At 32.5% G+C, this 11,715-nt stretch overlaps 2 protein-coding genes across 2 annotated transcripts; both read left to right on the plus strand.

The window, feature by feature from the left end:
* The first annotated feature begins 565 nt into the window (after window positions 1-565).
* Window positions 566-2,787, plus strand: LOC120252485. The gene is made up of 2 exons (XM_039260657.1): window positions 566-829; window positions 2,521-2,787. Exons 1-2 carry the CDS (start codon window positions 608-610, stop codon window positions 2,785-2,787), a joined length of 489 nt encoding a protein of 162 aa, XP_039116591.1. The 5' UTR covers window positions 566-607.
* A 439-nt stretch (window positions 2,788-3,226) lies between these two features.
* Window positions 3,227-5,133, plus strand: LOC120252486 (disease resistance protein SUMM2-like). The gene is made up of 2 exons (XM_039260658.1): window positions 3,227-3,521; window positions 3,884-5,133. Exons 1-2 carry the CDS (start codon window positions 3,227-3,229, stop codon window positions 5,131-5,133), a joined length of 1,545 nt encoding a protein of 514 aa, XP_039116592.1.
* The last annotated feature ends 6,582 nt before the right edge of the window (window positions 5,134-11,715 follow it).

Raw genomic sequence — 11,715 nt, forward strand, 5'->3', positions numbered from 1 at the left:
CTTAAGGGCCAAACTGAGGTTAGCGATTATTAGACTGAGTATAGCCTCTTGATTATATATGGTCTCCAATTGCCTCTTTGGGGCCTGAGTGACCTTCTTTGTTTTTCTTTTGTTTTTAATGGTAGCCTTCTAGGCCTTTGTATATGGTTGTCTTTTTTTCTTTTCTTTTCTTTTCTTTTTTTTTTTGGCTTCCACTATATTGGAACTTTGTATATTTTCTTATATTTTAAATGCACGCAGTTTATTTATTTTTATAAAAAAAAAAGAAAAATATATATATATATATATATATATAGTGATAAATGTATCAAGTCGTAGTCAAGTCACTATCTACTTATTGGCTACTAGTACATAACTTTAACATTGACTGGTCAACTTGCTATCTACGCAGCCAAAATAGTGATGGAGTTGGGTACATTATCACTATCTACACAACCAGATTTACAAGAAAAAAAAAATCCATAAATGACAACATGAGGGGGATTTAGGTATTATTAAATATAAATTAATAATTGTATAGATAAGACCCTCTCTCAATGTTAAAGTTCGTATTCATATTCTCAACCATTAATTTACATCAACTCAGTGAGGTTTAGCTGTGAGAAATATGGAGATTATGAACACTTGCTTGGGGGCACTGTGTACTTGCATCCAGCACCCTACTGTCAGAGAAAAACTGAGCTCCATTACAAGCCCAAAAGAATTTTTGGATGAGGCGGAGAGGAAATTTCAAGATCTCAAGGATAATTGTGTCCTCCGAGATGAGGAATTAGTGGCCAATAGACCTGGGATGCAACTCACAGATCAAGTTCAAAGATGGCATGACAAGGTTTGATCTAGTCGTTTCTTGTTTTTGTTTTTGTTTTTCCTTGTGTATCCTTCAAAATAGACCTGATTATGATGTTATTCCGTCGCCGTTCTTGACTAATCATACAAGTTTTATAAACCCAACCCTTTGATTCTTTTTAATTTCATTTCTTCCTCTACTCCTGGTCTCTCCGGTCTCTGGTTTCTTTGTCTTCTTACAACTCTCCTCTCTTTCTAATTTTATGTTCCTCAAATAAAATTATGGTGGAATCAGTAGGAATAAAGCTTTTGGCATGCTACCTCAAAATCCAAGGAGAGTGATTTAGGGGCAAAAATAAATAATAATAATAATAATAATAATAATTTATTTATTTATTTATTTTTTGGCAAGATATATTTCCTTTCTTTTAAGTTGCCATCCATGTAAGTACTCATGTCTTTCACTGATCACAAAAAGAATCCGTTTCATCTTATTCAAAAATAATGTAACTTATTCTTAGGAACAACCTCAATTTATAATTCCCCAAACAATAATTTCATATATTTGAAAACCTCTTGAAATTTAACAGACATGCAATTCTTTTAGCAAATTTGATTTCTTAGAAAAATCACTCTCAGTTGTGTTTTTCATCTTGTAAAAAAATATTATATTTCAAGGTCCTTGTGAAAATCATGAAAATATCAGTAACTTAAATAAGAGGATTCACTTGCTCAAGTAGTATTCCCTTCTTCTTGTTTCGTTGTTGAATAAAATAATAGCTTGTGCCAATAAACTGAATCACTTTGATAATAAAAATTGAGGTTTCCCACAAACTTCAGTAGACTTGAGTTGTGATATCATATGCAACTGCATCAATACCATACATACCCCATGAGTGGATAATGCAACAATTGGATGCCTTGTTAAAAGAACATGCACTTTTAGTTCTGGAATTATATCCAAATTGTTATTTTATTTCTTGAACCCAAATTATATTCAAATTTGCCCTCCAATGGCTTCATCATTCTCATCTTTAGTCTTTAGGCAAACAGTATTATTTGTTCTGATAATGTACTTAAAATATTAGTCATTTTGACATGAGGTGGCACTTGACATAGGAAGGAAAGTCTTAAGACTTGTCATGTTAGATTTTTCTTCAAACGGAATTATATCCGTGTAATTATATCCGTGTCAAAATTCATATTTATAAACACACCGTTGACAAGTTCATATTTGAAATTTTTTTATGAATATTTACGCATACCCTTATAAAGTTTATATTTATACTGATCCGACAAATTAATTTCTTTTAACATTCAGTTGATTTTAGAATATATTTTAAACTTCACTAGTTTTTTTTTATTAAAAAAACACATTGTTCTTTGGTGAGTAATTTCTATACTGAGCTAGCTACCTACTTAAAGTTCTTTTTTAAAAAAATCGTACCAATTTGACTTTTGAATTTTTTTTTAACAAAATTCTATTTATACCTTGAAGAAATTGATCAGAGTTAAGTGTAAAAATTTAACTGACATACAATTCGTACAAATCCCTTAGAAACACTATTTTCATCGCGATCAAATTTAATATATTTGGTTAATCCCCATGAAACCTTGTCATAGTACCACACATTTTGAAAGGAATGACCTCCACCATTCATTGATCTACATCAATTTTGTTTATATTTTAATTTAGAGTTACTAATTTTTTTTGTTAATCTCACCAACAAACAGGTACATCATCAAGAGAAACAAAATATGATAAATCAAATGAAGGATGACTACAACGGTAGAGACTGCCTTCTTGGAAGTTACTCTCTCAATTTGTGGGCTAACTACAAAATTAGCCAAAGTTCAATCAAGTTACTCAAAGAGATCAATAACTTAAGGACTGAACATGATGCTTTCCAAGAAATAACAAAAACACAATCTCCAAGAGCAGTTGAGGAGATCCTCACTTCGACAATTCATGTGGGCAACATAATAAAGTTAAATCTTTGAGAAAGTTTGTGGTTATTTGGCAGATGACAATGTATCGTTGGTGGGTATTTGGGGGTATGGGAGGAGTTGGAAAGACAAATCTCTTTGAATGAAATCAATAACTCATTACAAGGTGGTGATACTTATAACATAGGGTTCAAGTATGTCATTTATCCGGGTAGTTTTCAAAAAGAACCTCAATTTGAGAAGCTTCAAAAAGGAGATATCTGAAAGGCTGGGATTGCAACCCCCTCACTCTATGAAGAATGATATATTTGAGTTTTTGAAGAACAAGGACTTTTTGCTACTCTTAGATGATATATGGAAGGTAGTGGACCTTCCTAAAACCCTAGGAATTCCACTTCCTCACCATCAAAGCCAAAAATTTGGAAGACAGAGGTCCAAGGTACAAGCATAAGGTGATCTTCACAACCGTAGAAGATGATGTGTGTGTGCTCGGATGAAGGTCGACAAGAAGGTCAAAGTTGAATGTTTGGATGGAGAAGAAGCATGGCATCTTTTCATGCAGCACGCAAATGAAGAGATCATCAATTCCAATGTTGTTATTAAGAAACTAGCAAGGAAAGTTATGGAGAGGTCGCGCAGTCTACCACTCTGCCCTTTAAAGTCATTGGTCGAGCCATGTCGAATAAGAAGACACCCGAAGAGTGGCGCCACATGCTTGAAGTTGTTAATCAAGGTGGACATCAAGACCGTCACCCGATATCGAAGAATCATTGTTTCACAACTTAAAGGTCAGTTATGATAATTTGGTTAGTGATACTCTGCGAGAATGTTTCTTGTGTTGTGTCCAATGGCCTGAAGATGAGCGCATTCCAGTCTATGATCTTATAGAGCACTCGGATTGCACTGGATTGATCAGTTGACTTTGGAAACATTGGGAAGCCTTTGACTGAGGATATTCTATTATTGCAAAAATTAAATGAAGCATGTTTGTTGGAATTGGGGTTTTTACTTTAACTTCGGTGATGAGTATGTCAAATTACATGATGTGATTCATGATATGGCACTCATGGATTGTGTCCGAGTGTGGGAAGGAAAAAGAACAAATGGATTGTTTGTGGAAGAGGTGATGATTTAAGACAATTTTTCGGAGTGGGAAGCGAGCAAGCCCGGAAGGAGACAGAACTAATATCTTTCAAAGGTACAAACTTTAACAAGACTCTCCAGAAATTATTAAGTGATCAAAATATTGACGAAAAGGGCCAAGTTTCTTGTGCATCAACTTCTCCAAGATATCCTAATCTCCAGAGTTTATTTCTTGAAGGATATTCTAAATCTGATCATATGTCCCGGCAGTTCGTTGTAAATGTTTTCCCCCATATGCCATCTCTCACACACTTGAATCTATCTGGGATACCTATCACAGGTCTTTCAAAAGAAATTCGAGTTCTAGTTAATCTTCGATACATCAACATCAGCAACACAAAAATTCAATCACTGCCATCTGAACTAAAAGAGTTGAAGGAATTAAAGTACTTCCTTTTCAGATGTAAATATTATAGAGGCAGAGGTGTTCTTAAGGTTGATGGATTATCTACATTATCAATGTTGCCCAAATTGCAAGTGCTTGATCTTTATGGAAATACTTGTTTAGAAGCAGATGACTTGAGGTTATTGATGGAGAGGAATAGGATTAAAGGAATCAGTATGCTTGTGGAATTAGTTGAGATTCTTGGACTTCTCAAACATTTGCCGACTTGGAAAATAAGGTTGCACAGCATGCAGAATATGCATACCCTCCAGTTTTGTGACTTGAGTTACAAACATGATGAGGGTTTGATGGAGTTAGGCATCACTCAATGTGGCTTTAAGGAGTTGTTGATAAATGGCAGTGGGGTCAGTCTAAAGCGTATCAATTTGGGTAACATTGCAAAGCTCAGGCAAATCAGTTGGCCAGCAAGAACATTACCTAGTGAAGGCTTACCGAGGTTGACATCTCTTTACATTAGTTATTGTGATTCTCTGAGGAGTCTTTCATGGGTTTTGCATCTCCCATGCCTTAGGACATTAAGTGTAAAAAGTTGTTCAGGAATGGAGGAGTTGATTGACCCTGCAGAGATGCAACAAGCTTCATCAGGCCTTCCTACCTTTCCTAGCCTACAATCTTTGTCGTTATCTTTAATGGCAAAGTTAGTGAGCTTAAGCACATGTCCATTGGATTTTCCTGTTTTGTCTAAACTAACTTTGTTCGAATGTTCAAAGCTGAAGAAACTTTCTTTCAAGTCATCCATTATTAATAATAAATTCCAACTTGTGGAAGTGGACAAAAAATGTTGGGAGGATTTGGAATGGGAAGACACAACAATCCGATCTCATCTTGCAAGTTTCTCTAAGACATTATGATTCATGTCAACATGTTAGTATATTATGAAAATTTACTTTCAAATCATTGTTATATATTGAAAATAACATTAGTTGAAAATATTCTCTATTTTAGATTATATTGTTGTAGAACATTTTATAAGAGTTAATTTGCCATTATTATATTGTATGATAACTGTGTGCATTTGTTGTAATATTTTGATTTAATAATAAATTATATCTTTTTTTCCATTTTGTGCCTCCATCATATCTCTTTTTTAAGTTGACCATTATTTTTATTTTTTTATTTTTTGTTTTCGTTGTGTGGTCAATACACTGCCAATTTTTTAATAGAAGCTCAGAAGAAAAATCAAAACCTTATTTATTTTTGTTGCACCTCAATGAACGGTGCAACAACTTTATTAGATATAGATTGTAAAACATAATGATGGTTCATTCATAGGTGGATGATGAAAAAAGTTAGTCTGTGTTTTAGTGGGTGCTTTATGGTAGTTTAATCTTTCGTTTGCATTAGTATTTTACAATCAAAATATGTATTTTGTTGCATTAGTATGTCACTGCATTACGATAGTTTAATTGCTAGAGTGATTAGCAATTAGATAAGTATCACTAATTTTATTTTAAAGTTTATCATGTTTTTTAACGAAGTCTATCCTGAAAGGTATTTTTGTGATTAACATAATTAACAAATGTTTACTTTTTAAAACTAGGTGGAAAGTACTATGAAGATTTTTTTTTTTTTCTCCTGTGCATAAAGGGTTTTGAGTTGCATGTCCACTGACATTGAGATTGTGGACATGATTTTTAGTTCTTTAATTTTATTTTTCTATCTTTATTCTTTTGAATCACTTATTTGGCATGCATGGCTTTCCACTTTAACAAACCAATTCATTAGAGAGATTGTTCTTAATTATGACTAGGCTTATTCTCATTGCCTTAGTTTGTTTACATAGATTGAGAATTAAATTGCCTCAGTAATTTTGTATATGCTTATTAATCACCTTAGTATCATGGCCTTTATGATTAGGCGTATTCATTGCCTTAGGTTTTTCTTTTGTTTAAGCTTATTCATGTCAAGCAAATTAATGTTGTATAAGCCTATTAATTCCATTTGTTAGTATCGTTTGTTATTATCATTTGTTACTATCACTACCTTAATTACTAGTGTCTGTCAATCAAAAGAATAATTTAATTTCATAGGATTTAATTCCCTTAGTAATTATCCTATTCATTGGCTTAGTATCATAGCACTGATCCTATGTGTGTAGCAAACTATCATTGGTGGCTTGAGAGCAACTTGAGCTATGACTTAATGAGGCTATTGAGCCCTAACACTTGTCCTCAATTAGTTAGTTTGCTAAATGATTTTTTAAGATTTTTAATAGATTTAGTGTTTTTTTTTTAGCATTGGTTTTTGGATTTTCCAAATATTTTAAGGTTGGCTTCTTGAATCAAATTTAAGTACCCAATTCAAAATTATTCACAATACATATAATATAAGTGGTGTAGAAGTAATGAGTGTACAATTGTTCATTATTTTATTGTAAGCACTCATTAGGCAAGTATTGCAGTTATATCTTGGAAATCGATGCTGAAGATAGTGTATTTTGTATTCTTAGGCTTTAGCAGTGCTTAAAGATGACAAAAAGCCATAAAAAAAATCATTTTAGAGTCAAAACGATGAAGATAGACCTCTCACAACATCAACCAATGAAGGATAGGCCAAACAGACTTAATTACGGATACCTTACGACCATGCTTAGGGTCATAAGCCTCTTTTAGAGAACTTTACAAGCATAGTTATGCCCATAAGGAGGAGAATAAGGGAAATCAGAGGAACTTATGGCAAGACTTATGCTCGTAAGTCAGACAGTAAGGTCCATCTAGAGGAGCTTACAAGCATAGCTTATGCTCATAAGAGATGTCATAAAAGCTATCCGAGCTTATGGTCCAGTGCTTATGGTCATAAGTTGCACTGTAACACCAGATAAAAGACCTTTTGGATAAGACTTATAGCCGTAAGTATTCCCGTAAAACTCACGATCCATCATCCCCAGTTCCTTATGGTTGCGTCGATACAACCGTAAATAACCCGTAATCGGCACAATATAAATATTTCTGACAAGGGTTTTTAGGACAATCTTTGTTCCATTTGATGGCGAGGCTTAGGGAAAAAAGAGGGAGATCTCGAGGGTTCTGGAGGCGAATCAAGAGGGGGAATCAACCCACCTATCCTGGAGAAGAAAATTGTAGCTATCAAGATTAGCTTGGCAGGTCTGTAAAAAGTCCTTGGATGTTCTTCGCCAATCATCTTCCAGAACAATTAAGAAGGGGGTTTTCATGTCTTCTTTTTTTCTCATTGTGTCTTGTTATTTTGATGCTTGGTCTCCATTAATGGAGAGCTAATTTTGTAGATACTTGGGCATAATTGAATTTTAGGGTTTCATTCCTTTTTGCCAGTGGTTTCTAATGTTTTAATTCCTTCTTAATTGTAACATGTATTATTTGAATTCATTTGCATATGTTGTATGGCTTGATTTCTAATGAGGCAAAGCCCTAGCTCTCATGTAGGATGTGCTTTGTGAGTAGAAATACCCACCAAGTAAAAACAAGCCACGATTAGAGGGGATAGTAAGTGATAGGCGCTTGAATATGCGTATTTTACATATCATCTGCACTACATCTAGCATATAATTTCATATGCTTACCACCAAACTACTACCAAATTGCGTTCTTTTGTTCACCATGGGATCTAATTGCATCTCAAAGCCAAAGAAATAAATATGGGGGTAATTTAAGGCATATCTAACAAAAATACTACTTTAGAAAATCACCACAGGCTCATCACAACTGTGCCCCTATCGGGCCAATGTGAAAATCCACTAGAAGACATCACAGGAGTGACAACGGCCTTCACAATGACCATTGTACATACAACGCCCATGGTAGATCATACAACGCCTAGAATCAGACCATACAAGGACATGAGTTATGTCTCAATAAATTAACCTTGATTAAAACGGCCCGAGGTTAGAGTTAGACCCTAGGTTTTATTATCAAAGGGGAATTCTTTTGCCGAATTTGGTTAGAGAAGGACGGATTTTTGTAGAGTAGTGTGGCTGAAGACAAGGTTCAACCTAATTTTAGCAGATTCTGGCAGATTTCTTAAGAGAAAGTCAACGTAAATCTATAGTAGAGTGTTCGTGAAGAGATTCGACGTTTTTTTTCACTTCCTTGGGATCTTCTCAACCTCAATCATTGGATATCTATTGGAGTGACTTAGTTTTAGGATTTTTTACTATTTTTCTATGGATTCTTTATATTCTTTTATCGGTATTTTCATATTAATAAGAGGACCTAATTCGAGGGGAATTGTATGTCAACGTAATTGGCTTTTAGTTGTCAACTTTCATTAACAATACATTATTCTTTCTAGTTAATTTAGATTCACTGTGTTTGTTTAATATTATTTTGTTGATGTTGTAAAAAGAGATTCCCACTCATTAGAACACACATCGTTTGTTAGGTCTATGCATGCACTAACCGTTTAGATTGCAGAATAGGAATTAGAAGAGAGGGAATGAGAAAAGGAGAGAAATAGGAATGAAAATAAGAGGAATAAAAAAATAGTGTTTGGTTGGGGGGAATAAGAATTAGGAATAGGAAAAAAAAACACTCAAAGAAAAACTCAAAGACTTGTTAGTTCCGGCGATGTGGTTTGTGGTTTAGTGAACACTCAAAACACTCAAAGAAAAACTCACACAAACCAAGTAAGAAGGAGACACACAAGATTGGTAACCCAGTTTGGCGTCCACTCGCCTACGTCTGGGGGGCCAAGCCCGGAGATAAAAAGTCCACTAAAAGAGGTAAAAATAGATGAGTACAAACACTTGTCACTCACACTCTCAACAATAAAGATCACTACCCTCTCTAGATTGTCTGGTGCTCACACACTCTCCTCTAAGAGTGACCCAAGAGTCACACTTACAATCTACGAGCAAGATAGCTTATATAGACGTCTCAACGTCCCAAATATAGCACATACCTCTTTTAGAATCTCCGCGGCTACTAATTTAAAAACCTTCGAAATTAGTCGTGCAACTCCCTGTTGTAACATGAATCTGCAACATGGCCCCGACTCATCGACTTGATCGAGTTCCGTTACGCTGCGGACGACCTCAAGACCCATCAACCTCCGGTCATGCTTAGTCCGAGTCGATGCACCAAATCTCCCGATCCCAACTGCCCAAGAACTAGCCTACCTCCTCGGGCTTCCTCATCACGCAGTCCCCTCGCAAGGGGCGCACGTCCTTGTGCGTCTTCCATGAAACTTAACAAACTTAGTCTTCAATTCACCTAAATTTAGTCTTCAAAGATTCTCTAAACTTGATCTTCAATTCACCCAAATTTGGTCCTCAAATCTTGCCCTCAATAGACTTCTATCAATCTTCATCAAGGATTCTTCAAATCATATCTTCAATTGAGCTCCACCATATTTAGTCTTCAATCAAATCACCTAAATATGGTCTTGATATGATCTTGTCTACATGTTTCCAAGAATAATTCCACCAAGATCTTCAAGATAATTTTCTTCATGTTATAGACTTACTAAAAATAGTTCCACCAAGATCTTCAAGATGTTTTGCCTTGCAAGGCAAGTCTCCATGACATGTCACCATACTTTCCATGTCATCAATTATGCCTTGTCACCATGGTTGCCATGTCATCTTGCCTTGGTGTCAAATCATGCCAATTAAATAGTGCGATTGCACTAACAATGTTGTAAAAAGAGATTCTCACTAATTAGAACACACATGGTTTGTTAGGTCTATACATGCACTAACCGTTTAGATTGAAGAATAGGAATTAGAAGAGAGGGAATGAGAAAAGGAGAGAAATAGGAATGAAAATAAGAGGAATAAAAATACAGTGTTTGGTTGGGGGAATAAGAATTAGGAATAGAAAAAAAAAAGTAAGAGAGATATAATAAAAATTACATTTATACCCTTTTGTGTAATTAAAAAATATTGTATAAAATAATGAATTATGTTTAATAATGAAAATTTAACATTAAATATTATTAAATATTTAGAATATAATTATTTACTTTAATTTATTATAATTAAATATTTAACATTAATATAATTAATTCACATATTTAATTAATATATTTAACTATAAGAATTTAAAATATAGTAATAGTTAAAAAAATAATAATATTTAAATTATTTTATTATGTTAATCAATATGTAACTATGTTATTTTAATTATTAATTATTATAATTAATTATTTAAAGTAATATTTTTTATTAACATTAATTAATTAACAAAATTTTAAAAAAACTAATAAATAATTTAAATATTATTATTTTTAAATTATTTTTTAATTTTAATTGTTATAATTAAATCTATTAATTAATTAGATTGAATGATTGAATGAGGGGTATAACGGTCATTTCATTACTAGGGATAACCAAACTCGGCTTTTTTTTTAAAATATTGCATTTTTTTATTATATACCAAAATAAGTATCTTTTAGATTTAATTCAAAAACTGCACAAAAAGACTACGCAAAGCGATTGTCATTTGAGATCTTTTTATCATGACATTATATTTAATTTTTTAATTTAATAATAGTTTTTATATGAAATTTTACATTTACAACCTTACAAATTTTTAAATTAATCACAACTCTATTTAAATTTTTACAATGGTATATAATATTTTACATTTTTAGTCCTTATAATAGATTAAAATCTCACGTACCGCTTTAAAATTTACAATGGTTTTTTTATATAATATTTTACGTTTTAGTCCATATATATATATATATATATATATTAATTTAAATTCTTTCTAACATCCCTATGAAATTTGTCAATAAGTTCCTTCTCACAAACCTACAAACCTACAATCATCCATACTACTTGGACCTGGTCCAAGTAGTCGTTCGTAATATGTGATTGTCGTAATTTTTTTATAATATATGTTATCATTTTCATCTGTTTAGAGTATGATATATGTTTTTTTATTACAAATAATATATGTTAGAAAGAATTTAAATTAAATATATATAAATAAGTACTTAAACGTAAAATATTATATTAAAAAACCATTGTAAATTTTAAATAGGGTTGTAACAAAAAATTTTAATTTTAAAAAATATAAGGACTAAAACGTAAAATATTATATAAAAAAAAACCATTGTAAAATTTAAATAGAGTTGTAAAAAAAATTAATTTAAAAATTTTGTAAGGTTGTAAATGTAAGATTTCATATAAAAAACTATTATAAAATTAAATAAATAAATAAATATAACCCATGTGCAAAAAAGTACACTGCATGGTACTTTTTGGACATTTTGGTAGTTAATCTAAAAGATACTTATTTTGGTATATAATTAAAAAAAAATATAATATTTAAAAAACAAAGCCACCAAACTCACCATTTTTTGAAACAATGCCACTCACCCACATGCATTAACCCATTACCATGAAAGATACTATTCATATCTTTCTTGATTTCTAAACATGGGTTAAGCATTCATGGATGCAAGTAATTCTCACTCCCAAAGAGATAATCCATGATTCAAATAGGCTAGAT

This window comes from Dioscorea cayenensis, chromosome 21 (genome assembly GCF_009730915.1).
Source record: "Dioscorea cayenensis subsp. rotundata cultivar TDr96_F1 chromosome 21, TDr96_F1_v2_PseudoChromosome.rev07_lg8_w22 25.fasta, whole genome shotgun sequence".
Lineage (NCBI taxonomy): Eukaryota > Viridiplantae > Streptophyta > Magnoliopsida > Dioscoreales > Dioscoreaceae > Dioscorea > Dioscorea cayenensis.

Excerpts from the sequence above, each read along its gene's own strand:
- LOC120252485 (XM_039260657.1), top strand. The coding sequence starts at position 608 with ATGGAGATTATGAACACTTGCTTGGGGGCACTGTGTACTTGCATCCAG. Across the intron at positions 830-2,520 it reads TTCAAAGATGGCATGACAAG|GTACATCATCAAGAGAAACA; the intron begins GTTTGATCTAGT and ends ACCAACAAACAG.
- LOC120252486 (XM_039260658.1), top strand. The coding sequence starts at position 3,227 with ATGAAGGTCGACAAGAAGGTCAAAGTTGAATGTTTGGATGGAGAAGAA. Across the intron at positions 3,522-3,883 it reads CATTGTTTCACAACTTAAAG|TGGGAAGCGAGCAAGCCCGG; the intron begins GTCAGTTATGAT and ends AATTTTTCGGAG.